Consider the following 26346-nt stretch of genomic DNA (forward strand, 5'->3'; position numbering starts at 1 on the left):
GCCTTTGTAAAAAAAACAGATGCTCTGTGCCTGAGCTTCCCCCACTAAAGTGGCACGGCGCCCACACACCGCAATTATTATGCAAAAACCCTGGGACACCTGTCCTACTCCTAATTTAGGCCACCCCTAGATTTCCTTCCATCCCTCACTGGGACGCCACATCCAGCCTTCAAGGTTGGAGAGGCCCAAGCGCCTATGCTCCAGGAGCACCTGAAAGTGAAACAAAAACTGCCTGCTGCTACCGGGGGTCACAGGGACTCGCTGGTCGTCAAGGGCTGCCATGTGACAGTCTCTTTGCAGCAGCACTTGCTGCTGCTCTCCCTGCCTGCGGCTGAGCGCCCTCCCCTGAGGCACACGGCCCCTCCCCACAGTCTCAGGCCCGGTTTCCCCTTCCCCGGCCGCTGACGTCCCTCGAATAGCAGCACACGGCGGGTGATTGTGATTCTGGCGAGCGGTTCGGAGCCTCCTGCAGGCGCCGCGGCCACTCCGGTGCCTCTTGATCCCGGTGCAGCTGGCCCACACGCCGCCTGCCAACAAGCGTTTTGCCCAGGGCTAGGCCACTTTGTAGCCGGAGACCTTTTCCCGGTTGGGGGTCCCGTATCCCGCTTGACCCCACCGCTCCCGGGACTCAGGGAGAGACTGAGCCCACTCCCTACCTGCAGCCGTCCCCAGTGCCCCGGGCGCGGGCAGGGAGAATGGCCTGGGCACTGCTGCTGCTGCTCCTGTTGCCGCCGCCCTTCTCCGTGGCCTCCAAGCTGAACATCCCCAAAGTGCTGCTGCCCTTCACCCGGAGCACCAGGATCAACTTCACCCTGGAAGCCAGCGAGGGCTGCTACCGCTGGTGAGTGAGCGCGGGGGCAGCCCGCCCGGGCGCTCCTCTGCTCTGGGGCTGGCAGTGGCGCAGGTGGTCCCCACAAGAGCCGGCCCGGAGCAGCACGTGGGGTGGGGAGCCCGGGCTGCAGCCGCACGAGGGGCCTGCGGCCTCGTCCCTTTGTCTGCAGCCGCCCGCCTGGCTCTAGCCGGGCACCCCGGGGGAGGTGTCCGCGCTCTACCGGGCTCTCCCCAGGGGGCGGCCGGGCTCTGCAGCCATTAACGCGGCTTCCCGCGGCCCCTGAGAGCAGCCGAGCCTGGGCCCGAGAGCGTCGCGCCGCTGCACCTTGCGCTGCAGCACGCCCAGGGCGGGGGAGACCTGGGCCTTGCATGCTGCTGGGGCTGAGAGGAGCGGGCGGGTCCTTAGGGAGGCTGGGCTGGGGCTGGGACTGAATGTGGTGTGAAATCTCAGCTCCTTGCACTGCTCTAAGGCTGGGCCCGGAGAGCCGCAGATACCAGCTCTGCCATGCGTGTTTGCAGAGGGCCCAGGCCGCGCTGCCCAGGTGCCCCGGTACAGGTGGGAGAAGGGCTGAGAAATTCTGGTGTATTGTAGGCAAGGCCTCGCCGTGCTTACAGTGTAGTAAATGGGTGTGAGGGGTACGGGGTACAATAAAAATAAGTGGGTGAAATGCAGGATAGGGGGGGAGAAAACTAAGAAGGGGGGTTGCTTGTATGCACCCTTTGATGGCACCATTGACATTTTCATATGTAAAAGCTACATCAGGTATGCTGGCAAAGCAACCTGTAGTGATTTTTTTCTGGTGATATGAACGTGTTCAGTAGCTTTTGGCTGTGAATGATACCTATTTTTTTTTAAAGCATGCATTAATTATATTCCTATTTTAACTTGGCACTTTCCCACTTAATAGTGGGAATCCAATATATGAATTGGCTAGCTCATCCAAGGATAGCACATACGCTAGGTATGTTGGCAACACCAGCAACTCTCCCATCCTGTGAACACTGGACACTCACCTGCTTTTGCAGTGTAAAGAAATACGAAAGGGAATATTCATAAGGCCTGATCCTATGTAGTTTGAAAAACAAAACTCATAATTTTCTACTATCTGCATGAAAAATTCCACACCAGCCCAGCACCTGATCCACAGAGGAAGTTAAGAGATTAAATAGCTTTGTGGATCTAGATGCTGAATTCTGGGCAAGAAAAAAAGCCAGGAAAGTATTTGCATATCTGGCTGGATGAGGAATTTTTAGGTATAGAGGAATACTTACTCACACCCTGCATGTGAGGTGGCTTTGTACCTATCACAAACTCATATGTGGGCATGGTAGTAAGAGGCTAAAGCTTAGATGTCTGTCCAAATACTGAGTCAGATTCAGCCCTGGTGTTTCTTCATTGGGGATTATGCCAGAAATAAACCATGAGATGTAACAGCTAACCCCTTTCTCAATCCCTCCATCAAAAAATGTAAAAATTAGGCAATACCTCAGTGTCATGGCTGATTTAGACAATATGCTAAGTGTGTAGCCTCAGGAGAGACTGGATCAAAGAGGAATACTGGGTCAGGTTGTTCTAAAAGGTAAAAGATGCCCCAGTATGAATAATTGTACTGGCCTCTGTTCAAGATGTCAGAGTAAGGATACAATCAAACACTGCATGGGCGTCCTTCTTGCTGACTCCAAGCCAGTCAAATGTGTAATAGACATTTCTACATTGGGAAGCCTGCTTGTTCACACGAAGCAACACAGAAGTTAGCTGATAGGTTGGACATGTTGAACTCAGTGGGACTGCTTGCTGAGTAAAGGAATGCATACATGCAAGTGCTTGCAGATTCAGAGCCATAGTGTTTCGTAATGATGTTAATATCTTCATGCTAAACAATGTTTAAGTAACGCATCTCTGATTTGCAGTAGCAGTGAATGTGAGGTGTCCAGCTAAAGAAATGTTGATATTCCAAGTCTGTTCATGATTATATCTGCACTTGAGCCACTTACACGTTTGTAGCAGATTTTTGTTGTTAAATTTGTGGTTGAAAACCATTAAAACTCATCCCAGTGGAATATATTTTTCCTTTGTATCAATGAACTTAAGCTGTCACTCTGACTTTTATGTACTTGTATATTTGCCTTGATATTAAATATTTGAGAGGCTGGTCGTAAACCTTTAATATGGCTACTTACAAGTTTGAGTCCCACTCTTCCCCCTAGCCAGGAAGAACAGTAATCAGAGTTGCATCAAAAGTTTATTTTAATCCTAAACTGCATGTGTAGAAAAGAAAGAGGAAGCAAGTTATTAGGTACAACTGTTTTAAAATGAAAACAATAATTTGCTGTTTGCTATGGAGCTGTTTAGTGATTGCAAATGTATTCTACAGATATTTTCGTACCATAGTTTTTTAAAGGTGGCTGGAGTCTGTGCAGAATCATTTTACCAGTCAGTTTGGCTCATAAAAAGAAAAAAAAGTCACAAATTAGGGATGTAAAATATTAAACGGTTAACCGGTAAGCATTAGTTTTACCGTTAACCCCCCCTAACCATTAACCCCCAGCCACGCCAGCCGGAGCAGCCCCAGGCTGGCCCACCCCACCGGAGCAGCCCCAGCCTCTCACCCTTTAATCATTTAACCAGTTAAACGATATAATTTTAATTGTTTAAATGGTTAACTTTTAAAATGATATTTACATCCCTGTCACAGATACATCACAGTGGTACTGGGTTTGCATAGGCAATATATCTTCATTATTCCTAGTACATATGTGAAAAATAGTAGTGAACATTTTCTCTCTCTCTCTCTCTCTCTCTCTCTCTCATATTGATTAGTTTATAGGAAAAAATAATGATCAACTTTCTCTGCACCAGCCATCTATTCAGAATGTCAGTTTCTCTATTCTGCATGATTAAAAGCTTGCAGTGGTAGTTAACATTAATTAAGAGATGTGTGAATCAGATATTGATCACAGTGAAATTGTACCCTTAAGCAGTATGGCCTAGTGTATAGGACACTGGACTGGACTCGGTAAAACCTGGGTTCTGTTCCCAGCTCTGCCACTGACATTTTGGATGACCTTGGGCAAGTCATGTCAGTGCTCTGTGCCTCAGTTTCCCCAGCTGGAAAAGGGGGTTAAAGATGCTGATCTCATTTTTGTACAGCACTTTGAGATCTACTAATGAAAAGCACTGTATAAGAGCTAGGTTTTATTATTATTTGAAGGAGAAAGGCCCAAGATCTGGCATCAATTTAGACTTACTAAGGTGTGCCCTCATTTTCAGCCTTCGTGATATAAATCTATCTTAACTTCTCTCTTGCAGAGCAACAGGCAGGATGTGGGTGACAGTCTATGTATATCCATAAAACCTTTTGGAGGAAGTAGCAGATCTCTGTGAGGGGCTGAATATAAGTGATGAAGATGATTTAGCAAAACTGAAAATGTTTAGTAAATTGCATTGATTAATCCTTCTTTCCTGTCTCACAACCACCTGCCAAAAAGCCAGTCTTTAACTAGAATGCACTAGGAGGAGACCTAATATGAGGGCAGATTGTTGCACATCTGCTTATTACCAGGTTCTCCTCTGAAGCATCTAGTTCTGCCCATTGTGAGAGACAGAAAACTGGACTGGATGGACCTGGGTTCTGATCCAGTCTGGCAATTCTTATGTTTAACTCCCCCTTTGCTTCCGCCCAAATCTTTCCATAAATATGATGGTTGGAATAGCATATGCAAGAAAAAACAAAGGATCAGAATTACAAGATACAGGCACATGTGTCTGAAGAGAGGATTGAGATTGTGCAATGTGGAACAGTGCTACCAGATGTCAGAGGTAACATAGTATAAATATTTAGAGCATTGCATCATTTTCGTCATTTCTACTCTGCGAAGATACAAAAAGCAGATATGGGTGGCATTTGAATTTCTCCTCTTTGTAGAAGAGAAGAAACTTGCATAGGCCAGGAATGCATTCTAAATTATCAATTAGGTTATGGGAAATGAGTCTCTTCTGTGATGGTGAGGGGGTGTGAGAAGTCTTGTCTAGTTACTTTTTTCCTGTGCTTGTAAAGTTCCCTGGGATTTCTCTTTCCACACCTTCAGATCTCTTGTGTCAGGAGGACTTTCCTTCTGACAGATGAGTTCTGGATGGGGATTCCTCCAGAGCTCGTTATTGTTCTAGGAAGCGGAACATGGGAGAGAGGACATAATGCATTCTGCTTCCCTCCTCTGCTCATAATGATTGCAAGCTCTACTTCTGTAGCACTTCCTGTCCAGAGAGTGGGCGAACTGATTTAAGTCTCAAGTTCTGGTACTTCTGTGGTAGAATAAATACTATTAGATTAAAGCATCTACATGTTTCTTTTCTTCTTCATTCTTTTCCCAACTTCTCCATTCTCCTCTCTGCATGCTCATCTCCAATGTCTTGCCATTGGCCTGTGACACGGTCAAGAATTCTGCTACAGATTTTGGGAGATGTTTTTCTTAGTTTCTGAGGAGTCTGCTCCTTTTATCTGTTGGTAAACATTCAATCTTGTAAACATCTGCATGTTTTTTTTTCTTGTGTAATTTTACATGTTGTTTGATGATAGAAATTGGAAAAGGTCCAATGATACACTAATAAACTGCAGAAGTTTTACAGTGTACTACGAATGAAGACCTGTTTATAGACTGATTTTTAAAAAAGGGGCCAAGGAGGGAATGAATCCTTTTTAGGATGAACTCTAACCCAGTGGCTCTCAAACTGAGGTCCATGCTAATTATCTGTTTGGGAGTGTGGTTGGGCATGTTGATAACTGTCCTTGCTTCTGGCTGCTAAATTTGATTAAAAGACTATCAAAATATTTTATATCATTGGTTATGTTACCTGTCTATGTAAACAATTGCTATGGTTGCCCCAGCAATGTAATATGAATGGAAGGGGAGATGGTGCATGAGAAAATCTCTCAAACATATTTTAGTCCATGCTATGAAAATGTTTGAGAACCACTGAAATAGGCTACTTCTTTCATGGTTCTCTCTTTGATCCTGGATCTGCTGACAGTTATGCACATGCGTAACTTTATTTACATGCACAGTTCCACTGAGTCAAAGTTAAACACACACATCGTTGTTGATAGGATTTGGGCCTTAGTTTGCAAAATGAAAGTTTGTCTTACATATGTCAGGAATTTCAAAGAAATGTTTGTTATAAGTAATAATTTAAGGGATATTTAACATGAGATTGCATATTGAGTAACTGAGGATGGTGGGAGTTCTGACACTTCTGATTAGTTGGCCTCTGCCCCGATATGTCACTTTCTAGCTGGGGGATTACTCTGCTGAAGAGTTACTCTGGTTGAAGTATAGAATTTATAACTTTTACTTTTGTTTACATCTTTGAAGATCTTGGTAGGATCACTGAGTATACCTAACTCTACGTTTTCTAGTTTGACTACATTAATGTAGTTTAATAATTTATCCTACTTTTCTATTCTTTAACGTGAGGTATTTTGATATGTAGAAGTGATTAACCATAATTGCAAAACGAGTTGTCTAGATGTTAATATACACATTTACTGTACTAAGTAAATTGTCCTTTGCACGTAATTATACAGAATTTCAGAACAGGGTCAATATGTACAAAATTATCTTTAATCTTAGCCTGAAAGGATACCTCTGTCAAATGAGATACATGCCAAACTTTGACCTCTGATACATGGTTTGATAGTTTGTAGCAGCTCTCTTAGAAGACATCACTGTTAAATGCAAAATCCACCTACTTAAACAGTTGTGTAACTCTGCTATATGGCTGTACATGATGTTTTCTGTGTGAAAAATTCAAGACAGAACGTTAGATTAAAATCGGTTATTTGAAACATGCTCCCTTTGAGGGTATAAATGTTGACCATTCAGTGCAGGAATCCTAAATTGCAGATCTAAGTAGAGTTATTGGTTAATTGTTCAAAGTTAAATGTAGTCTTTCATATCAACCCTAAGTACATTAGTCTTTTGATGATGTCTTATCACAATCAGTGGCTCTCTCTTTTGAAGAACACCTTATCAATGCTCCTAGTACAGTATTCCCAAGCATGGGGTGGGATCTGAGTTACTACAGAGAATTCGTTGCTGGGTGTCTGGCTGGAGAGTCTTACCCACATGCTCAGGGTTTAGCTGATCGTCATATTTAGAGTTGGGAAGGAATTTCCCCCAGGGCAGATTGGCAGAGGCCCTGGGGTTTTTTTGCCTTCCTCTGTAGCATGGGGCACGGGTCACTTGCTGGAGGATTCTCTGCACCTTGAAGTCTTTAAACCATGATTTGAGAACTTCAGTGGCTCAGACATAGGATAGGGGTTGAGATTCTGTGGCCTGTGTTGTGCAGGAGGTCGGACTAGACGATCATAATGGTCCCTTCTGACCTTAAAGTCTATGAAATTCAAACCCCAAATATTCATGATTTGGCTTTTTTAAATTGTGGGTTCTTTTTATTTGCCATCTGTCTTTTAAGCATTTGGGTTAATCTTTTCAAGCTTTTCTCTGAAACTAGAAATGCTAGAAACTTACCATTGATATGCATTTTTTTAAGATGAAAGCTCAGATTCTCACGTAATTAAATGACTCCTAGAGCTGGGGGTTTCAAGAAAAGCACAAAATATTAGGAGTCCCATAAGAAAATTATGAGAGATGACAAAACTACAAGCGTAGCTTTAAATATACTTCTGACTTTTCAGGATTCCAGTGCTTTCTTGAGGTAGCAGCAAAGAATAATTTTTGTAAATTAAGTTTTGATCTAGATTTTTGATTGGTCTAGGTATAAACATCATATACAATATTGGTAACTTTTTGCAAAACACAGTACCTACAGAGAAATGAAGACAAAACTTAATTTAAAAAATGTTCCAAATTTATGGTTACTTCCTAATCATACCGGGGGAAGGGAAGCATTCAGAAGCAGTGATTTTAAAATAGCAGTGCTCGCTGGCTGAACTCTGTACCACACAATTGCAAAATCTCCTTACATTGTAAATTATTGTGTGGAATTTATATTTAAATCCACATGTGTCATATAAATATGCTTACATTCTTGGAACACACTCAGTTTCACATCTGTTTTGTAGAAATGGCATGCATCACAACAAGGACCTCTACAAAGTTGACTGGTAATGAAGTATTGCTGTCTTAAGACTTAAGACAGACGAAAGGTCTGATCCAGTGCCCATTGGAGATGGTGGAAAGTTTCTGTTGACTTCAGTGGGAGTCAAATTGGGTCCTAAAGACTTAGAAGAAGATTGTTTTAATAATGCTGAAATAATAATACAGGATTGAAAACATATCCATACACCCCCTATGTAGAAATAGACTAAAATTATTAGCTGATGACTGATACAAAAGATGGGCAACAAGGTGTTGGGGCGACATCCTGATGAGAGCCCAGTTGCTGGAGTTCTACCTAGGTACTGTCACTGGACTCTGCTTAGGGTTCACTCTTTCATTCCCACTGGCAAGTGGGCATTTGATAAACTTGAAGTCTCTCTGCCCCTTACCATGATTCCAAATAGTTGCAGTAAAATTGACCAGAGTCTTGTTCATACTCTTATAAAAGAACACTAGGAGAATTATTATTACTATTATTCTTTAAATAGAAAGCTTAAATGACTTCAGTAGGTGTTGAGGGCACTCTGCACCTTTCAGGTTCATGCCCTTTTTTGTGTCAGGATCCGTCTTTTGTTCTTGAAGCACTTCCATATCTCTGCTGCTGTAGAAATAACAATCTTTTACAATTTTTGTCCATGATCAGAAGAAGAAATGTAGAATGAACATATGATACATTTAAAAATTGTAAATTAAATACAATGGATGAGTCACTAGAGCACTAAATTAAAGGAATGAGCAGGCCTGGCCAAATTAATTATACCTCCTGTGGAGCTTAGCGCTGTTCAGTGCACATCTGACAAGATAAACATGCTCTCTACGTGATTAACTTGGCCATGCTTGTATGTACAGTGCAGCCTACCTTCTCTCCAATCACTGGTGAGAAGGGTAAGAAATAATAGTGTATCAAGTGTCGGTCCCAAGACAAGAACCCAAGTGTTTTGGTTCCAATTCCACAGTCAGTCCCTAACTCCCTAAGCTAAACTGCCTTCCAGCAAAGTCACTGAATCTGTTATCCCAAGTGAAAAATGTGGGTGATAATAATTTATACTTTTCACTTGCATGGTGCTTTTACATCCCTACATCTCAAATCACTTCACAAAAATGAATAGAAACCATTATCCCCATTTTATAGTTCGCCTTACTGAGTATAGAAGGTTAAAGCAATCTGCATGAGAGTCTTCGTGATCTAGCACAGCGGTAGCCAACCTATGGCATGTGTGCCATAGGCGGCATGTGAGCTGATTTTCAGTGGCACTCACACTGCCCGGATCCTTGCTACCGGTCCGGGGGGCTCTGCATTTTAATTTAATTTTAAATGAAGCTTCTTAAACATTTTAAAAACCTTATTTACTTTACATACAACAATAGTTTAGTTATACACCTCTACCCCAATATAACGCTGTCCTCGGGAGCCAAAAAATCTTACCGCATTATAGGTGAAACTGCGTTATATTGAACTTGCTTTGATCCAGCGGAGTGCGCAGCTCTGCCCTCCCGGAGCACTGCTTTACCACGTTATATCCGAATTCGTGTTATATCGGGTCGCGTTATATGGGGGTAGAGGTGTATATTATAGGCTTATAGAAAGAGACCTTATAAAAACATTAAAATGTATTACTGGCACATGAAATCTTCAATTAGAGTGAATAAATGAAGACTCGGCACACCACTTCTGAAAGGTTCCCGACCCCTGATCTAGCAGATAAAATACAGGTCTACCACCTCAGGACTGTGGTCTGTTCCAAAAACAGTTATACATATTTTCTTCAAGCTTTGCAGAAACCTTTGCTTTTTGAGTAATCTGGCAATTTTCAGGGCAAACTAATTTTCCAGGCCAAAATTATAGGGAACAAAGAGAGCACTTTCTGCTGTAGTTGGTTGCACGCTTTACTATGGAGAGTTTATTGCTGGAGTTGACAACCTTTAGCACGCGGCCCATCAGGGTAATCCACAGGCCGGCCGCAAGACGTTTTGTTTACGTTGACCATCCACAGGCATGGCCCCCTGCAGCTCCCAGTGGCCGCGGTTCGCCATTCCCGGCCAATGGGAGCTGCGGGGGGCTGTGCCTGCGGACGTCAATGTAAACAAAACGTCTCGCGGCCGGCCTGTGGATTACCCTGATGGGCCGTGTGCCAAAGGTTGCCGACCCCTGGTTTATTGCTTCTCCATATAAGGTGTGTATACCCTTTTTAAGGTGTAGCGAGGATGTAACTCATTCACCACCTTACATGGGCCTGGTTGTACCCTGTGAGAAGAATGGATGGTGGTCTATGGCAGTAAGATGTCCAGTGAGTCTTTATTATAGGATTGCTGTAGGGAACATACATCTACTAATGTGTCTAGAGCAATAAAATCCTGGTTCAGTGCCGATGTTGCAGTAATTACCCTGCAAAGTTTGTTTTCTTGTTCCTTATTGCAGGGTGTTCCAGGTTTTGTTGTTATATATTTATCTCACTGTTTGTATTGAGACCCCACAGCACATATGCAGAGGTTTAAAATAATATATTCAAAAAAAGCATTAAACACAAAAACAATCCAGTTAGAACAGCCAAAGATTACTATTTGGTTTTGTATTTTAGAGGTCTGCCAATCTCACCCCTTATCCTCTTTCTCTCTTCCATCCCAGAAGGTTGTGCCTGGAACAGCCCTACCTTTGGGGAACCTTTCCTCCATTGGGGAACCTTGCAAGGGCCACTGATTGCATTGGGGAACCTTGCAAGGGCCACTGATTGTCCTTCTCCTTACTTTGTTGATCAGGACACTCTGGTTACTTTTATCTTTCCTTCCTTGTTCCTCCCCCACTGCCCCTTCAATCACTATGCCCACCTTCCTTGCAAGACCTTTGTAGGGTGAAAACTATAAATTCTCCTCTGGATTGGAGAGGAAGGAGGGTTAATTTTTCCCACCTCTTGGCAAATCTGTTTACTAGAAGTGAAGGTTTGAATGTGAAGGAGCCTTCTTCTGAATCAGTGAATTTTTTAGGGGAGAATGGGGAAAGGGAATCACCACAATGGCTGGTATCGCAGCAGGCTGAACAGCCATGCAATGTTCTTAGACTTGGGTGCTCCCAAGTTACAGTGGCACGAGTTCTCTCCAGGCATGCAGCCATTCCTTGACTCTCCTTTTGATGATTTATACAGTCAAACCTTAATCTGTTTTGATTACATTCAAATATTTGGATTATCTAGTGATTTTTTAAAAAAAATATTAACTAGAGCAGATGGCTAACGTGCCTGTAGCCTTTCTGTCTGTACTCGCTTTAGCTTGTTGCATGAACTTTTCAGCAGTTATAATAAAATACTTTTTGGCCACCTGTCCATGGCAGTTACTTTTGTTCTTTCCTTTTTTTTTAAATTCCAGCCAGTATTTCCGGTTTGGTTGGATCAAAAACTGTTTCTTTGTGGAGAATTAACAAATTTCCTTTACCATGAATAGGTTGCTATCCATAACTGCTTGGGAATGGGCTATTCTATTTTAGAATTTGTAAAGTTGCCTGGGAAATCTATGAGAACAGCAGCTGCAGCAGAGAAATGCCACTTTTTCAGAACATCAATGTGATGGCCACTGTAGAGCTTTTCTGAACACCAGGAAAGGTTCAATAGTATCTAGACAAAGTTAGGCTAATAACAGCATGGGGAAAAAGGTTTGTGAAGAATCTCTGGGTGTCTGGCTGTGCAAGAACCTGGCTATTCATGTGTTTAACAAACCTAACATGCCTGTACTCTGCCTCCATTGAATATAGATGTAATGACAAACTGGGATTCTGTTCTAATGACAACCATCCCATACACTTTATTTATACATTTATGTAATAGCTACATACACAAACCTCAAAACCATAATTATTCATTTCAGTTTTAGGTCAAGACAAGAGGAGGAAGGGTCCAAAATATCAGTTCAGTGAATTTATAAGGAAGCAATATATCAAATAATTGCCTGCATTTAGGAGGTGCATGATGTTAATTTTGCTAATCCCAATCCCAAATGTCTAGGAGGATGATTTTAATTCAACTGCTAAAATTCTGGAACAAAACCCCATTATGCTCTGGGGAATGTACATCTTGTTTGGTTATATTCTATCTAGTAAAGATAGAGGCAGAACAATCCACCAAATTAAATCATATTTTAGTTAGAGCAATGTACTGTAATACTCAGTGAAGGCGAAATCATGTGGGACTTACTGAGATTAAAACCCCATGGTAGGTTTTGCCTAAGAAAAAAATGAATGCTAAAGATCGTTTGGGTTTAACAATGTGATAGATTTGATTTCAATTAGCATTCTAGGTTTGATGTTCAAAAGCAGTCACCGGTGGCTTAACTCCGTTCCCATTGCTGTCCATAGGTGGGCCGACCCACAGCCCTTCTGAGAAAAAGCTTCACACTTGGCTACTCTCACTGTGTCAATCTATTGCCTTTGCCTGTAAAACGTAGGACGGGATGGAAATCTGTTTGATACTCTTTTTCTCAGTCCAATGAGAACTGGCCTAAGAGAGGATAGCGTAGAGTAAATAGGGGAGGGAATCGCCCTCCCCTGTACATTTAAACACTCATGCAAATAGAGAAATTCTGTTCCATCGTGAGGAGGACAAGGCTGTGGTTCATCTTGAACATCTTACGATTCCCTGGGAATCTATTTGGAACTATAATTTGCTGATACAGATAAAATTGCTTCTGTGTTATTTTGGCTGCTGTGTAGTCAGTTTGGTATATAAACAGTAAATTGCATCCTGAGAATCATTGTGAATATAGCACCAAACATATTGTTCAGTCAAGTCTCATCAAACTGTTGAAAGGCTTTACATGCCAGTTAATGGTACTGTTTCCATCTGGCTACATGTCTATAAATGTTTCTAAGTCAAGTCCTGAAACATTAGATGAGCTGATAATTATTTATTTTCAGAGAGACTTATTTTTTTGCTAATTAGGTATTCTGTGGTACTTAAACTGTGCAGTCTGAACTTATCTATAAATTGATGCAAGCGTATTCACCAAATTAATGCTAAAATTATGGGGAAAGAAGTATGTTTGCCAGCACTTTAAAATGGATTATTAACAGCATTAAATATGGTTAGCTATATTCACCCATCATACCCACTTATTTTGCTCCTCTACCATGGCAGAGAGTTGTATATTATTCCTGTAATTTTGCAGTATTTGTATAGGGACAAATTTAGGGCCCAATCCTGTCCCATTGACACTGATACGAGTTTTGCTATTGACAGCAATGGGGACAAGATTGGGTTTTAAAGCCTAAAACTTAAAAAGTTAAACATAATGGGGTAGAAAGTACTGAAGTCAATGGGAGTGCTGTGCAGTCACCTGAAAGTAGAATTTGGCCCAAACTGTAGGAGTAAAACAAATGTTGGGACATAAATTACATATTTCTTTTGTTTTGCCCTCCCTCTTTGCTATTCTGCTTCTTCCCATCAGCACCACCCAAGTATTGTTTTTACTGCTAGACGCTATTAGCGGTTTTAGTATTTAATTCAAGAAGTCCTACCAGGTACATGTTGGTAGAATCTAATGTTGAAACATTAGTAGCTCTTCTAGTATCTAATTACTTGCATGCTGTCCCAGGAATGAAAAACACGGCAGTATTTAGGCTGTAGAATAAATTGTGGAGGTATGTGTTGCTTTCTGAAATAGTGAATTGTTTACTGTCTATATCACAAGACTAAAATTAGCTCTGTAGAGGGAAGAGCATAAGAGTACAAGACACTACTGTAACAACATTTATTCAGTTAATGTCTTATTCATCCAACCTATAATTATTACACCCTATTTATGGGCAAGTATAGATGGGATTCTTATTAGTGAATACTAATGTATAATAAAAACATTTTCTCTATTAGGATTTGACTTTCACAGTTTTAAGTACATATGCTTAATTATTTTATTTTTATTTTCAGACTTAGACAATTTATCAGTTCTTAAACTGCCCATAAATAACTGCTGATAGCTGTTCATTTGTTGTGGTTTGGTGTGTGTGTGGTTTGTTTTTTGAGTAGGCCAAATTCTGGTATTTGTTTCAGAAATATCAGTGACAGTTGCACCCCATTCTTTAAACCTAGTCCTTATTTGGGCAAAACATCTGTTGGAGTCATATTCATTAATACATTGACTTCAGTGGTGGTCATTTTGCGTAAGGACAGCAGGGTTTGGCCAACAGATATGCAAAACCCTGTAAATCCCCACAAATCTGTATTTTCATGTGCAATTCATATAATTGCAAACCAAGTACTTGTGTACTTCACAGAACCAGTACTTTACTCATACCTTTAGATTGTAAGCTGCTTAAAGCCTTTTTGTCATGTGTTTATTCAGTGCCTGCTATGGTGGAAATCTGGTCCACACCTAAGGTTCTGAGGTGCAACTCAATACAAACTGTGCACAATGGTTACATGTCCATTTCTACAGTTGTGTAGTGTTGAAAATGTATTTATAAACCTTATTGGTCCTGAAACTGATCTGTTGTTACATATTTCATTTGAGGAGCCCAACTGTGAGAATTGCAGAGTCTCTTGAACTTCCCATTGACCCTGCTTGGAGTTAATGGTGTTCAGTACATTGTAAGGCTGGATTCAATATTAAGATGGTGATTTTTGTTGTTTAATGTTGCAATGGGATGAATAATCATTTATTCTAATTAATATAACAAAGGTGGTTCTTTGTTCTCTTTGACTTGGTAGCTAACCGAAAGAAAACTGCAAGTACTGCAAAATGCAGTATGGTGGTAATGTGTTTATAATGGGTGTTAATTAACCACAAAGAAAGGGGCTATTTTCTTGATTTGGTTAATATCAAATGTATGTAAGCCTCAGCTTTGGAGAGAGTTGATGAAAATCAAAATATTTCTGTTTCAGGTGATTTCCCATAGATCATTGCTTTGTGAAACTTTTCTAAAAATTGCCATTATTTAGAAATAATTCCAAAAATAAGGTCAGTTCTTCAGCTGGTATAAATCAGTGTAGCTTTGCTGTTTCCACCAGCTGTGGATCTCACCCATAGTTTTGATGATTTTTTTTTTTTTTTTTAAGAAAACCCAATAGCCAATCAACTGTGTTTTCATCATCACCATGAAGTAGCATTAGAGAAATCCAGAATGGTTCTAAGTTGTGACTTCACCCCCCACCCTGCTTCCATTCAGGCCCTTGCAACATTTAAGAAATTAAAAATTTGGGCCCCAGTCCTGCACTGAATTCCATGTGGACCCAGGGGCATGCTCATGCAGAAAACTCTACAGGATTGGGGTCTTGCTTTTTAAAGAAACACAGTTTTCAGCAAAAATGGAATTGGTCAAATAATTTATAATGGTTCAAACTGCTGTGTAGATTTAAATAGCACCAAATAATATTACACAAGCTTCTAAAGCTAAACTGTATTGCATACATTAACTAGACATTATATCACATTTGATTTTCTTAATTAGAAAAATGTTACTCATCACTTTTACTATTAATGGGCTCTGCCATAGCAAATCTATGGATAATTGTAACATTTTGTAATTGGAAAAAACCTGTCATCGTCATCCATACCTTTGCCATGGAAGATGCCAATTATGATTGCAAGTGATGAATAGCACGTATCTTATGACTGGTTTCAGAGTAGTAGCTGTGTTAGTCTGTATCAGCAAAAAGAACGAGGAGTACTTGTGGCACCTCAGAGACTAACAAATTTATTTGGGCATAAGCTTTCGTGGGCTAAAACCCACTTCTTCACATCACTGTAATTGATAGACTTAATCTTAGGTTGCACTTCATGTTCGCATTTTATCTTACTGTCTCTGCTTCTAAGTTATTAAAGCACAAGATGAAGGATTTTTTGGCTTAGTAAATGCATAGGATTTTTTTTAGCAAAATGACTAGCATAAACTGGCGTTCTTGTGCTGCAGTAAGGGGTATATGTGTTAATCGATAGAAGCAATAGGCTTAGGGCCTATTTTTTCCCAGAAGTGCTGACCATCCTCAACTCTGGTTGAAATCTTTGGTAGATGTGGGCACTCTGCACGTGCAAAAGTCAGTCCCATAGCTTGTAATATGAAGACAGAGATTTTACATATGGTAATAATGGTGGTGGTTTAGATAAAAAGGTTACTGTTGCTTTTAAATAAGAGTCTGTGCATTTTCCATAATAGCTGGCTAACATTGCAGTAACTTTCAGTGATATTCTTGTAGGTCTTCCACAAGGCCAGAAGTTGCCAGCATAGAACCTGCAGATCAAGATGAACGCCAATGTTCACAAAAGGCTGTTGTCCAGGCACGTTCATCGCAGCCAACACGTCTGACAAGTATCATTTTTGCTGAAGATATATGTAAGTTTTCAACTTTTTTTAAAGTCACATTTTATTGTGTGGGTTAAAAAAATTGTACGATACTGCAGGTTTATGAGCCCTATGACATCTTTAAGGGATACGCACGGTATATGTAACAAACATCCATTCATATGTGCACTTTATTTATAAGCTTATAGATAGAAAAGACCACATGAACCCTGTTCTGCAGAGGTCTCAAGTCAATGTGGGTAAGGCATCTGAAATCTTCAGGGGTGAGTAGTAGGTGTATCTGAAACTCTAGGAATCCCCAGATTTGTGAAAAGTGAGTGTTTCAATTTGAATTTTACATAATTCAGTTTCAGATATTTGGGATTTGGAAAATTGGAGTTTACTTCCATGCCTTACATCAATGCAGGGTACTGTCTGCTTTTAGAAAGAAAGATATGCAAAGCAGATGAGTTAATAGACATTTATTTGTAACATAATCATTGTATAATAAATTCATTACGTTATATTGCACTTTTCATCCCAAAGGAATGTAGGGTGTTTTATGAATGATACGTGTAGGGGGCTTTTACCCACTTCTGTCACTGAATTGTGTCCAAGGAGCTGCTATTCTGAACCAGTAACACTATACAAAAATTTTCTAGAGGGGAAATAAAGCAAATTTCTTCACTTACAATATGGTGGGCATTGTAAATCCTATACAGGGGTGAGCAAACTACAGCCCGCGGGCCACATCCGGCCCGTAGTACCGTCCTGCCCAAGCTCCTGGCGTGGGAGGCTAGGCTCCAGCCCCTCACCTGCTGTTCCCCCTCCCCTGCAGCCTCAGCTTGCTCGCTCCGCCGCGGGCGCAATGCTCTGGGCGGCAGGGCTATGAGCTCCTGGGGCAGCGCAGCTGCAGAGCCCGGCCTGACCCGCTCTCTCTGCTGTGTGGTGGCAGCGTGGCCTGGCTCCAATCGGGTGGCGCGGCTGTTGCGCCACCAGCCACCGGTGCTCCAGGCAGCATGGTAAGGGGGCAGGGAGCAGGGGTGGTTGGATAGAGGGCAGTGGAATTCGGGGTGCTGGTCAGGGGGCGGGGATGTGGATAGGGGTTGGGTTGGTCGGGGAGGAGAACGGGGGGTTGAATGGGGGCAGGGGTCCCGGGGTGGGGCAGTCAGGAAGGAGAGGGGGTTGGATGGGGCTGCAGGAGTCTGGAAGCAGTCAGGAGACAGGGGGTGGATGGGGCAGGGGTCCCAGAGGCGCCGTCTGGGAACAGGGGACGTTGGATGGGACAGGAGTCCCGCGGGGGCAGATAGGAGGTGGGGGCTGGCTCACGACCCCCTCCTCTAATCAGCCCTCCATACAATTTATGAAACCCAATGTGGCCCTCTAGGACAGCGGCGGGCAAACATTTTGGCCTGCTGCTGTCCTATACAAACACTTTTATTTTGAGCTTAAAAGGGAGGAGCTACTCTTGTCTTCAGAACCTAGTTTGTTTTTCAATAGCATTCAGGACCTGGATTCCATCCCCTGAATGGTAAAGCTTTGTTCTGCCCCTAGTTTAGATCTGCCAGCTGGTTAAGATGTACTTCATCTTATTTGCTTAATAATTTTGGTGATGATCATGCTCAGTGCTACTGACTTAATGTTTTCTATTGTTTCTTTAAGTGACTGGTCAAGTGCTTCGTTGTGATGCTATAGTTGACATAATTCATGGCATCCAAATTGTGTCCACGACAAGAGAACTTTATCTTGAAGATTCACCGCTGAAGCTGAAAATTCAGGCTTTGGATTCTGAAGGTCAGAGGCTTACTATTAAGATGTGAAAGTTTTAGTGAAGTCGTGTGTGTGTGCGTGCGTGTGTGTGTGCGCCAAGAAATCCCGAACATCCAAATGGGCCAATTGGACACTGTTTCATATCTGACAATTCCTGTTTAATTTTTTCTGGGTTCCTCAGGAATCAACTTTAGTATTAATGGCATTTTCAAATATCAGAATCCCAAATACACATATTTACATGTAAAAGCTCTAACTTCAGGGAAAGGGGGCGAAAGAAACAAAAAGCAGGAGGTAATAACATTTGCACAGCTAAAATGTCACATCAATATTTGGCTGGTCTGGTCAGGGCTGCAAGGAAGATTGAAGCAGTAGTGATACAAGTCTGTGAACTATAGGGTTTTGCTAAGCTGAGGCAAGGAGGATGCATTTTTAAGGCAAACCTGTAAAAAGACATTTTATTTAAGGTCAAACAAGTTTAATATGTCTTTTGTTCACACTTCTGTCCCTGTTCCAGGCACCAACTGCTGGGCTTCATATCCCTCAAACTAATATAATCTAGATTTTCTTTATAGTTGTTTCCATCATCCTAGTGTCTGACCCACTGGAGTCAGGAGTCTTTTCAGTGACTTCAGTGGAAGATAAATTGGGTCCATCATATCTAAGAGGAAGAGGAAACCTCTGCTTGCCATAGCATATGTCGTAATCTGAGTGCCTTCAGGAACTTCAGACCTTGCTTCAGCAGATAAATTCTACACACAAAACAAAAGGTTTTAAAAAATGAATTAAGGCGGCCAGACGATTTAAACAGCAGTAGAAGCTTGATGTTCATAGTTTGGATACTAGAGGCTTAAACCACATATGTCTACTTATAAATCATAAAAGCCAGGCTCTATACTGTAAAATATCAATAGGTAGAACTGTTAAACTTCCTTACTGTATTTGTAATTCCAGAACCTTGTCATGGTTTTTCTGTACTCTCAAACATACTCAGCTGACAAATTTGCTTTGGGAGCCATCCAAGTTAAAGTTTGAACAGAAGCTGTGGTTTAAAACCCACAAAGAACGGTATAATCTAAATTGCTGGAACAAGATGTTCACTAGGAGCCTAAGCTTAAACTTTCAAGCTTAAAGTAATGGAAACAGTGATTGCTCAGCAGCTCTGAAAATCACTTTTTTGTAAGTGATTAACTTTAGGAACTCAACTTAAAGAATTTTGCTGGAGATTTTTAAACTGCTATGGTCTTCTCGTACAATACTTTCTACACATTCATCTCTTTTTGCAAACATTGTTCCTATGCTAACAGGTGACCAAGTTTTGGAACATGAGCAGAATTATTGAAGACAGTCTTTACATTTCAGAGGTGCTCTCTTGTTATTTAAGAAAACTGAATAAATGACTTTTAGACAGTAAATTATTCATTATTTTGCATACAAGAGGAGCAAAAATAAAGGGGAAAAAATAAGCTTGTAATTGGTGAATAGTTGAACATTGCAAAGGGCCTGTAGCTGGCTTTTACTTTGGACTTCTGCACATATACATGATGATATTTGGTAGATTTTGTAGTAACTTATATATTATTTCACTTACACACATAATGGAATGTTAGGGAATTTTTAAAAATGTTATCTTTGTTTCAGACTGACCATATACTGTGCCTCATTATTGCATCTTGTATGAAAGATCAGGTCATGCTTTACTGTGAAGCTCTGGTCCTGTGACAGAGGATGCTGTAAATAGCAGTACCTAGATATATAGTTCACAGTGGTGCCTCCCCTTACACATACTTTTTTGGAGTTTTGTCACACACTTAACATCCTAATGTATTGTGTGCAAATTACTTTTGTTAGTGCCAGTAAAAAAAGCAGAAGACATTTTAAACATACACATTAAATATGGTCTAACATGTATTTTTTCTGATGACACCAATTATCGTGTGCTATGTAAATAAGCACTTAGCACTTTCCCCAAATAGTTTTGCAGCATTGCTGAAAAAATTTAGGACAATAGTTACACCATAGGGAAGTTGGCCTCATGAGTGTATGAAGAAGGGAGACGATATTCAACCAATCTTTGATACTTTGAGTCAAATTAGTCTTGGTGTAAACTCAGTCACCCATTATCTCAAAATAGCTTTATATCAAGGCACTCTGTAAACATGGAGAATGCTAATGTTAAAGCAGTTATGTAAATATTTAAAAAAATTAATCACAAAATTACTGTGCATGTACATGTCTTCATAGCTTCTAGACTTGATTCATTTTTGTACAGTGTAAAATGAATTAAAATTCTGATTCACAGGTTCTGGACAAAACTTTCTACCAAATATTTTAGGAAAGTAAAGTTATTTTGTTATGCTTGTTGTGAATTATGGAGAGTTAAATACCGTGAAAGCTTCTTGTTAAATGCTTGAAGTTCCAGTTGTTGGTGAAAGAGCAGAACTCTTAAGATTAAATTCCATCTCAACATTTTAAAAGTACCATAACATTTTTACATTGTTTAGACAAACTAATAAATGGGAAATAGCTTAGTTCACATGATTAGTCTGGAGTTCAAGAATAGTTATTTACATTTGTAAGTATTTGTAGGACCAAGCCAAACCTGCAATTCAATGGGATTTTTATCTGGGTAGGGCCTGTGGGATCAGGGGCCAAAGTAATTTCATATATAGGATTCCAAAAAGCTGCTGGAACCATTGCTGTTCCTTAGTTATATATGTGAATTTCAGCTGCTTAAAATAGTGATTTGTCCTAGAAATGATGAGTGGTTCTTGACTTAGAGCACCACTAGCAGGAATCACTGTAAAGTATATGTTACACCTATTTTAGTAACCCTCGGTTCTGATTCTGCATTTGGGTCCACATGGCTGGTAACTGTGCTGTGTCTGTCATAACTTTTTAATCTATGTTAATCACTATGTTGCAGTACAATTGGAAAATTGCTTCTTCTAATGACCTACTACTTATATAGTGCACTTTATCAGTATATCTTTAGATGAAGTCCCTGAATTGCTGTGTGTTAGAGATCGCCTGTATTCTCCATGATGAACTAAATACAAAAATTCAGGTCAAAAGTATTTTGAAGAGAGTAGAAGATTTGAAATTGGATTTTATTAAAAAAACCAACAACTTGCTGTTTATCACTAAACTGAGGTGTATTGAGAAACTTCCTGTCACAGTTCCCTATTCTTGAAGGATCTCAGTACCATCTGACAAGATAATATATGTTTTGATAGATTCATAGATTCTAGGACTGGAAGGGACCTCGAGAGGTCATCAAGTCCAGTCCCCTGCCCGCATGGCAGGACCAAATACTGTCTAGACCATCCCTGATAGACATTTATCTAACCTACTCTTAAATATCTCCAGAGATGGAGATTCCACAACCTCCCTAGGCAATTTATTCCAGTGTTTAACCACCCTGACAGTTAGGAACTTTTTCCTCATGTCCAACCTAGACCTCCCTTGCTGCAGTTTAAACCCATTGCTTCTTGTTCTATCCTTAGAGGCTAAGGTGAACAAGTTTTCTCCCTCCTCCTTATGACACCCTTTTAGATACCTGAAAACTGCTATCATGTCCCCTCTCAGTCTTCTCTTTTCCAAACTAAACAAACCCAATTCTTTCAGCCTTCCTTCATAGGTCATGTTCTCAAGACCTTTAATCATTCTTGTTGCTCTTCTCTGGACCCTTTCCAATTTCTCCACATCTTTTTTAAAATGCGGCGCCCAGAACTGGACACAGTACTCCAGCTGAGGCCTAACCAGAGCAGAGTAGAGCGGAAGAATGACTTCTCGTGTCTTGCTCACCACACACCTGTTAATACATCCCAGGATCATGTTTGCTTTTTTTGCAACAGCATCACACTGTTGACTCATATTTAGCTTGTGGTCCACTATAACCCCTAGATCCCTTTCTGCCGTACTCCTTCCTAGACAGTCTCTTCCCATTCTGTATGTGTGAAACTGATTTTTCCTTCCTAAGTGGAGCACTTTGCATTTGTCTTTGTTAAACTTCATCCTGTTTAATTCAGACCATTTCTCCAATTTGTCCAGATCATTTTGAATTATGACCCTGTCCTCCAAAGCAGTTGCAATCCCTCCCAGTTTGGTATCATCCGCAAACTTAATAAGCGTACTTTCTATGCCAATATCTAAGTCGTTGATGAAGATATTGAACAGAGCCGGTCCCAAAACAGACCTCTGCGGTACCCCACTCGTTACGCCTTTCCAGCAGGATTGGGAACCATTAATAACAACTCTCTGAGTACGGTTATCCAGCCAGTTATGCACCCACCTTATAGTAGCCCCATCTAAATTGTATTTGCGCAGTTTATCGATAAGAATATCATGCGAGACTGTATCAAATGCCTTACTAAAGTCTAGGTATACCACATCCACAGCTTCTCCCTTATCCACAAGACTCGTTATCCTATCGAAGAAAGCTATCAGATTGGTTTGACATGATTTATTCTTCACAAATCCATGCTGGCTGTTCCCTATCACCTTACCACTTTCCAAGTGTTCGCAGATGATTTCCTTAATTACTTGCTCCATTATCTTCCCTGGCACAGAAGTTAAACTAACTGGTCTGTAGTTTCCTGGGTTGTTTTTATTTCCCTTTTTATAGATGGGCACTATATTTGCCCTTTTCCAGTCTTCTGGAATCTCTCCCGTCTCCCATGATTTTCCAAAGATAATAGCTAGAGGCTCAGATACCTCCTCTATTAGCTCCTTGAGTATTCTAGGATGCATTTCATCAGGCCCGGGTGACTTGCAGGCATCTAACTTTTCTAAGTGATTGTATGTATGTATGTATAGTCCATTTGAAAAAAATAATTAATTTTTATATTGGGGTTGTATGTTATTTTATGGCATAATCTGGGAACAGGAAACTCCAGTCTTATCATAGCTCAGTGTACCAAAGAATTGGTAGTGCTATTGCTTTAGAACTGCTGTCATAGAACTGTTAGCAAGAGCAGGGTGAGGAAATAATCCCAATGTATCTAAAATGACTTCTTAAACTCCTGTCCAAACTTAATCTTTACTTGATTGATCAGTGTGTTCTTGGCGTAAACTTTGTATAAGGATTAATGGAGGCTAATCAAGTCATAGTGGGACTAAAGTGCTTTCAGTTTCTAATAGGCAGGATGAAATTTAATATATCATGCCACTCTTATTAAATTATACTTCGGGCTAAATCCTGCTACTAACTAAAGTCCAAATGGAGTTTTTCTATTGACTCCAGCGAGACTAGGATAGGATTTTCTAACATTACTTTACCTTGGATAACTCCTGTGCTGCAGAGGCCCTGTCCCCGTTGTCTCAGCAGGGATTTCATTGTGCTTCTGCTGAATGTTGCTGTGGCACTGTTAAGACACATCTCTGCACTGGTACAATGTGCTTTTCTCTCCTTGCCCTGTTTGCATCTTTAGTTTGAGCAAGAATGAGGGAAAACATGTCTTAGCTTTGCAAAACTAAAACATCTGTTATGAGAACAGCTAATTTAGCTCTGTGCATCTTAAATAAAATATCCTCAAGCAGTTTGAAACGTATTCCCCCATAATAGACTGAATTAAAGAAAGAAGTTTTAGAATGGAAGAATAGAAAGATGCTTTTTATAGTCACAATCTTGTTCATGCAGGATACAAAGCTATTTGTATCTGTATAGTACAAACGCTCCCCAACTTACGCAAGTGTTCCATTCTGGAATGCCTTGCGTAACTTGAATTTTGCGTAAGTTGGAAATGTATACCTGACCGTTTCGCGCACCCCCCCTCCCCACCCCCACCCCCCAAAAAACCCTCCCACCTCCTATCTCTAGCTTTTGGAACTTTTTCCATAAGTGCAGATTTGCGTAACCTGGGGGGTGTCTGTATATATTTGGGAGGGAAAATATGCTTTGAATTGTATTACCACTGTTACAGCATTTCTGTGGTTTAGATGATGCCATAAGCCTTTAGCTGTAGGAACTTGGCAGTGGTCATTATAATTGCCAATGAAAGAATGAGAGAGGAAAACAAAGAATATAAATGGAAATAAATTATTATTAATAATAAAAAATACTAGCACAATATAAGGCTTCAGCCCTGCACCCATGAATGCCAATGGGAGATTTGTAATTGGTTTCAGTGGGTGCAGCATCTCTCCAAAGGTTGAGAGATCTTTCTAAAAGACTTTCAGAATCAGCATGTGACAGTTATCTGGCTTCAATATGTTTATTCCATTTATAATCCTTTAATATCTGTTATTTCACATGTTGGAATGACTCAGGGCTTGCCTATACTTACCAGGGGGGTCGACAAGCGGTGATCGATGCATCGGTAGTCGATTTAGCAGGTCTAGTGAAGACCCGCTAAATTGACCGCAGATCGCTCTCACGTGACTTCTGTACTCCATCGAATCGAGAAGAGAAGGGGGGAGTAGATGGGAGATCGTCTCCTGTCGACATCACATAGTGTGGACCCTGTGGTAAGTAGATCTAAGCTATGTCGATTTGAGTTACGCTATTCACGTTACTCAAATTGCATATCTCAGATCGAATTTCCCTTGTTGTGTAGACAAGACATAAGATCTAGCCCCCCCCCCCCCCCAAAAAAAAATGAATAACTTGAATTGTCTATATTACCGGTAAATCTGTTTCAGGTTTAAAAAAGTCATATTGAATATATATGGAAAGTGCATTTCATTAAAATGTGGATCCCAAATTCCCCAAAGGGTATCTCAGATCCACATGTCTCAAAGTGCTGGATTATGCGCTTGGCTCTATGAGTTATCTGAAAGGTGTATAAAATTACATATAGGTTGATAGTTCCTTACTGATATGTCTGAAGTTTCTCATATATATGGTTTGTTTCCACTAGAATGTGGAATATATGGTAATTAGGAGATATGACTGTGACATACACATGCCGTAAAAGAGATTTGCCATTGACTTGAGGCGTAGTTGGATCTGGCCTTCTGCAAATAGCTGAGGTGAAGGACTTAACCCTCTCCTTTCCTGCCAAACCACTGAGTTGTTCAAGGACTTGTATATCTACCCTAATGTACCATTAGGGAGTCAGCAACACTTCGTTATGGAGTCTGTTAGCACCTAAGATGCAAAAATGCTTCTAATTTTAAGTGGCACACATATACTTCGGGATTGGAATCCATCCTGCATGTGAAAATGAGTTTGAGATAAATTATATTGTGATGCTTTCAACATTAAAACAAAGATGCCTCATATCCACTTGGCCCAAAGAAAGTGGGAGTTTTGCTGCTTACCAGGAATGGGCCAATTGTCACATCTGACTTTTGTAATAACCTGTATTGAAGGATGCATGTGTCCTATTGGTATCCAAAAAGTAGTCATGGAATCTAATCAAGGTTTAGATGGTTCTTGTTTTGAAGGGGGAAGGTTGTGATTCCAGTAGTATCTTATTAAAAATTCAGCCAGTTAATTCCCTTTTCTCCAGAGCAGACATGCTGGTACACTTAGTGTGACCAGAAAATATAAATTTGTAGTTGAGCAGTGAGGGTGTATGATAATACCTGTATATACGTACTGGGATCCAGAGCATTCCCAGTTTCATACGTTGGGCCTAAAGTGGAACAATTGCATTTGTACCACAGATGTTTATGGTCACTACAGGCTACTGGGGCTATTGTCTGCAGATGGCATCTTATGCTTTTTGGATATGTCGCAAGAACGCCACAAGACGTTCCGGTGAGCTCCATTCTACAGCTGGCTTGTAACATCCAGGATAAAACTCCACCAACTGAGGAGTGGAGGCGGCCCAGAGGCTGACCTCTTATTATGGGGGGGCATCAAGTCTGTTCCAGTGTTGGACTCTTAGCCCGTCAAGCCCTTGCGGCTGCACAGGAACAGATCCAATGGTGAATGATGGTTACGGCCGACCATTCGGCTAAGTATTTAAGAAGAAGATCCAAAGCAGCATATCAAACCATAAATTGTAAACGATTCTCTATTCTATTTTGATTCTCCAAACCTTCCAGTTATCTGGCTTAAAAAAACACCTCTCCTTTTTAACTTTAATAAAGAACTATCTTGTTTGAATGATTTTTGCAGATTTAAGATGCTCCTGCTTCTGTTCATTGATATTTCTTGTTTGTTTGTTTCCAAGCAGCAGGAAGACTTCGTTGTCATTTTGAATTTTGTTACCTAATTATTCATTTGATTTATAGGAAACACTTTTAGCACATTGGCGGGGTTAGCCTTTGACTGGACGATAGTAAAAGATACTGAGGCTGATGGCTTCTCAGATTCGCACAATGCATTGCGGTAAGCACAATTTACATTATTCTCAAAGGCTCCAGGTTTAGTCATGTTCTTAAAGTTAGGCATGAACTAAAATACCTTGCTGAAT

At 40.8% G+C, this 26346-nt stretch overlaps 1 protein-coding gene across 1 annotated transcript in view; it reads left to right on the forward strand.

Annotated features, from left to right (window-relative positions):
- The first annotated feature begins 388 nt into the window (after positions 1 to 388).
- The window catches only part of NUP210 (nucleoporin 210), a 113001-nt gene continuing 87043 nt past the window's right edge, over positions 389 to 26346 (forward strand). Inside the window, exons 1-4 of the mRNA XM_054033911.1 lie at positions 389 to 841; positions 16125 to 16261; positions 17873 to 18004; positions 26165 to 26261. Of these exons, the coding sequence (XP_053889886.1) occupies positions 696 to 841; positions 16125 to 16261; positions 17873 to 18004; positions 26165 to 26261 (512 nt within the window). The 5' untranslated portion in view covers positions 389 to 695. The remainder of the gene's footprint in view (positions 842 to 16124; positions 16262 to 17872; positions 18005 to 26164; positions 26262 to 26346) is intronic.

This window comes from Malaclemys terrapin, chromosome 7, assembly GCF_027887155.1.
Source record: "Malaclemys terrapin pileata isolate rMalTer1 chromosome 7, rMalTer1.hap1, whole genome shotgun sequence".
NCBI lineage: Eukaryota > Metazoa > Chordata > Testudines > Emydidae > Malaclemys > Malaclemys terrapin.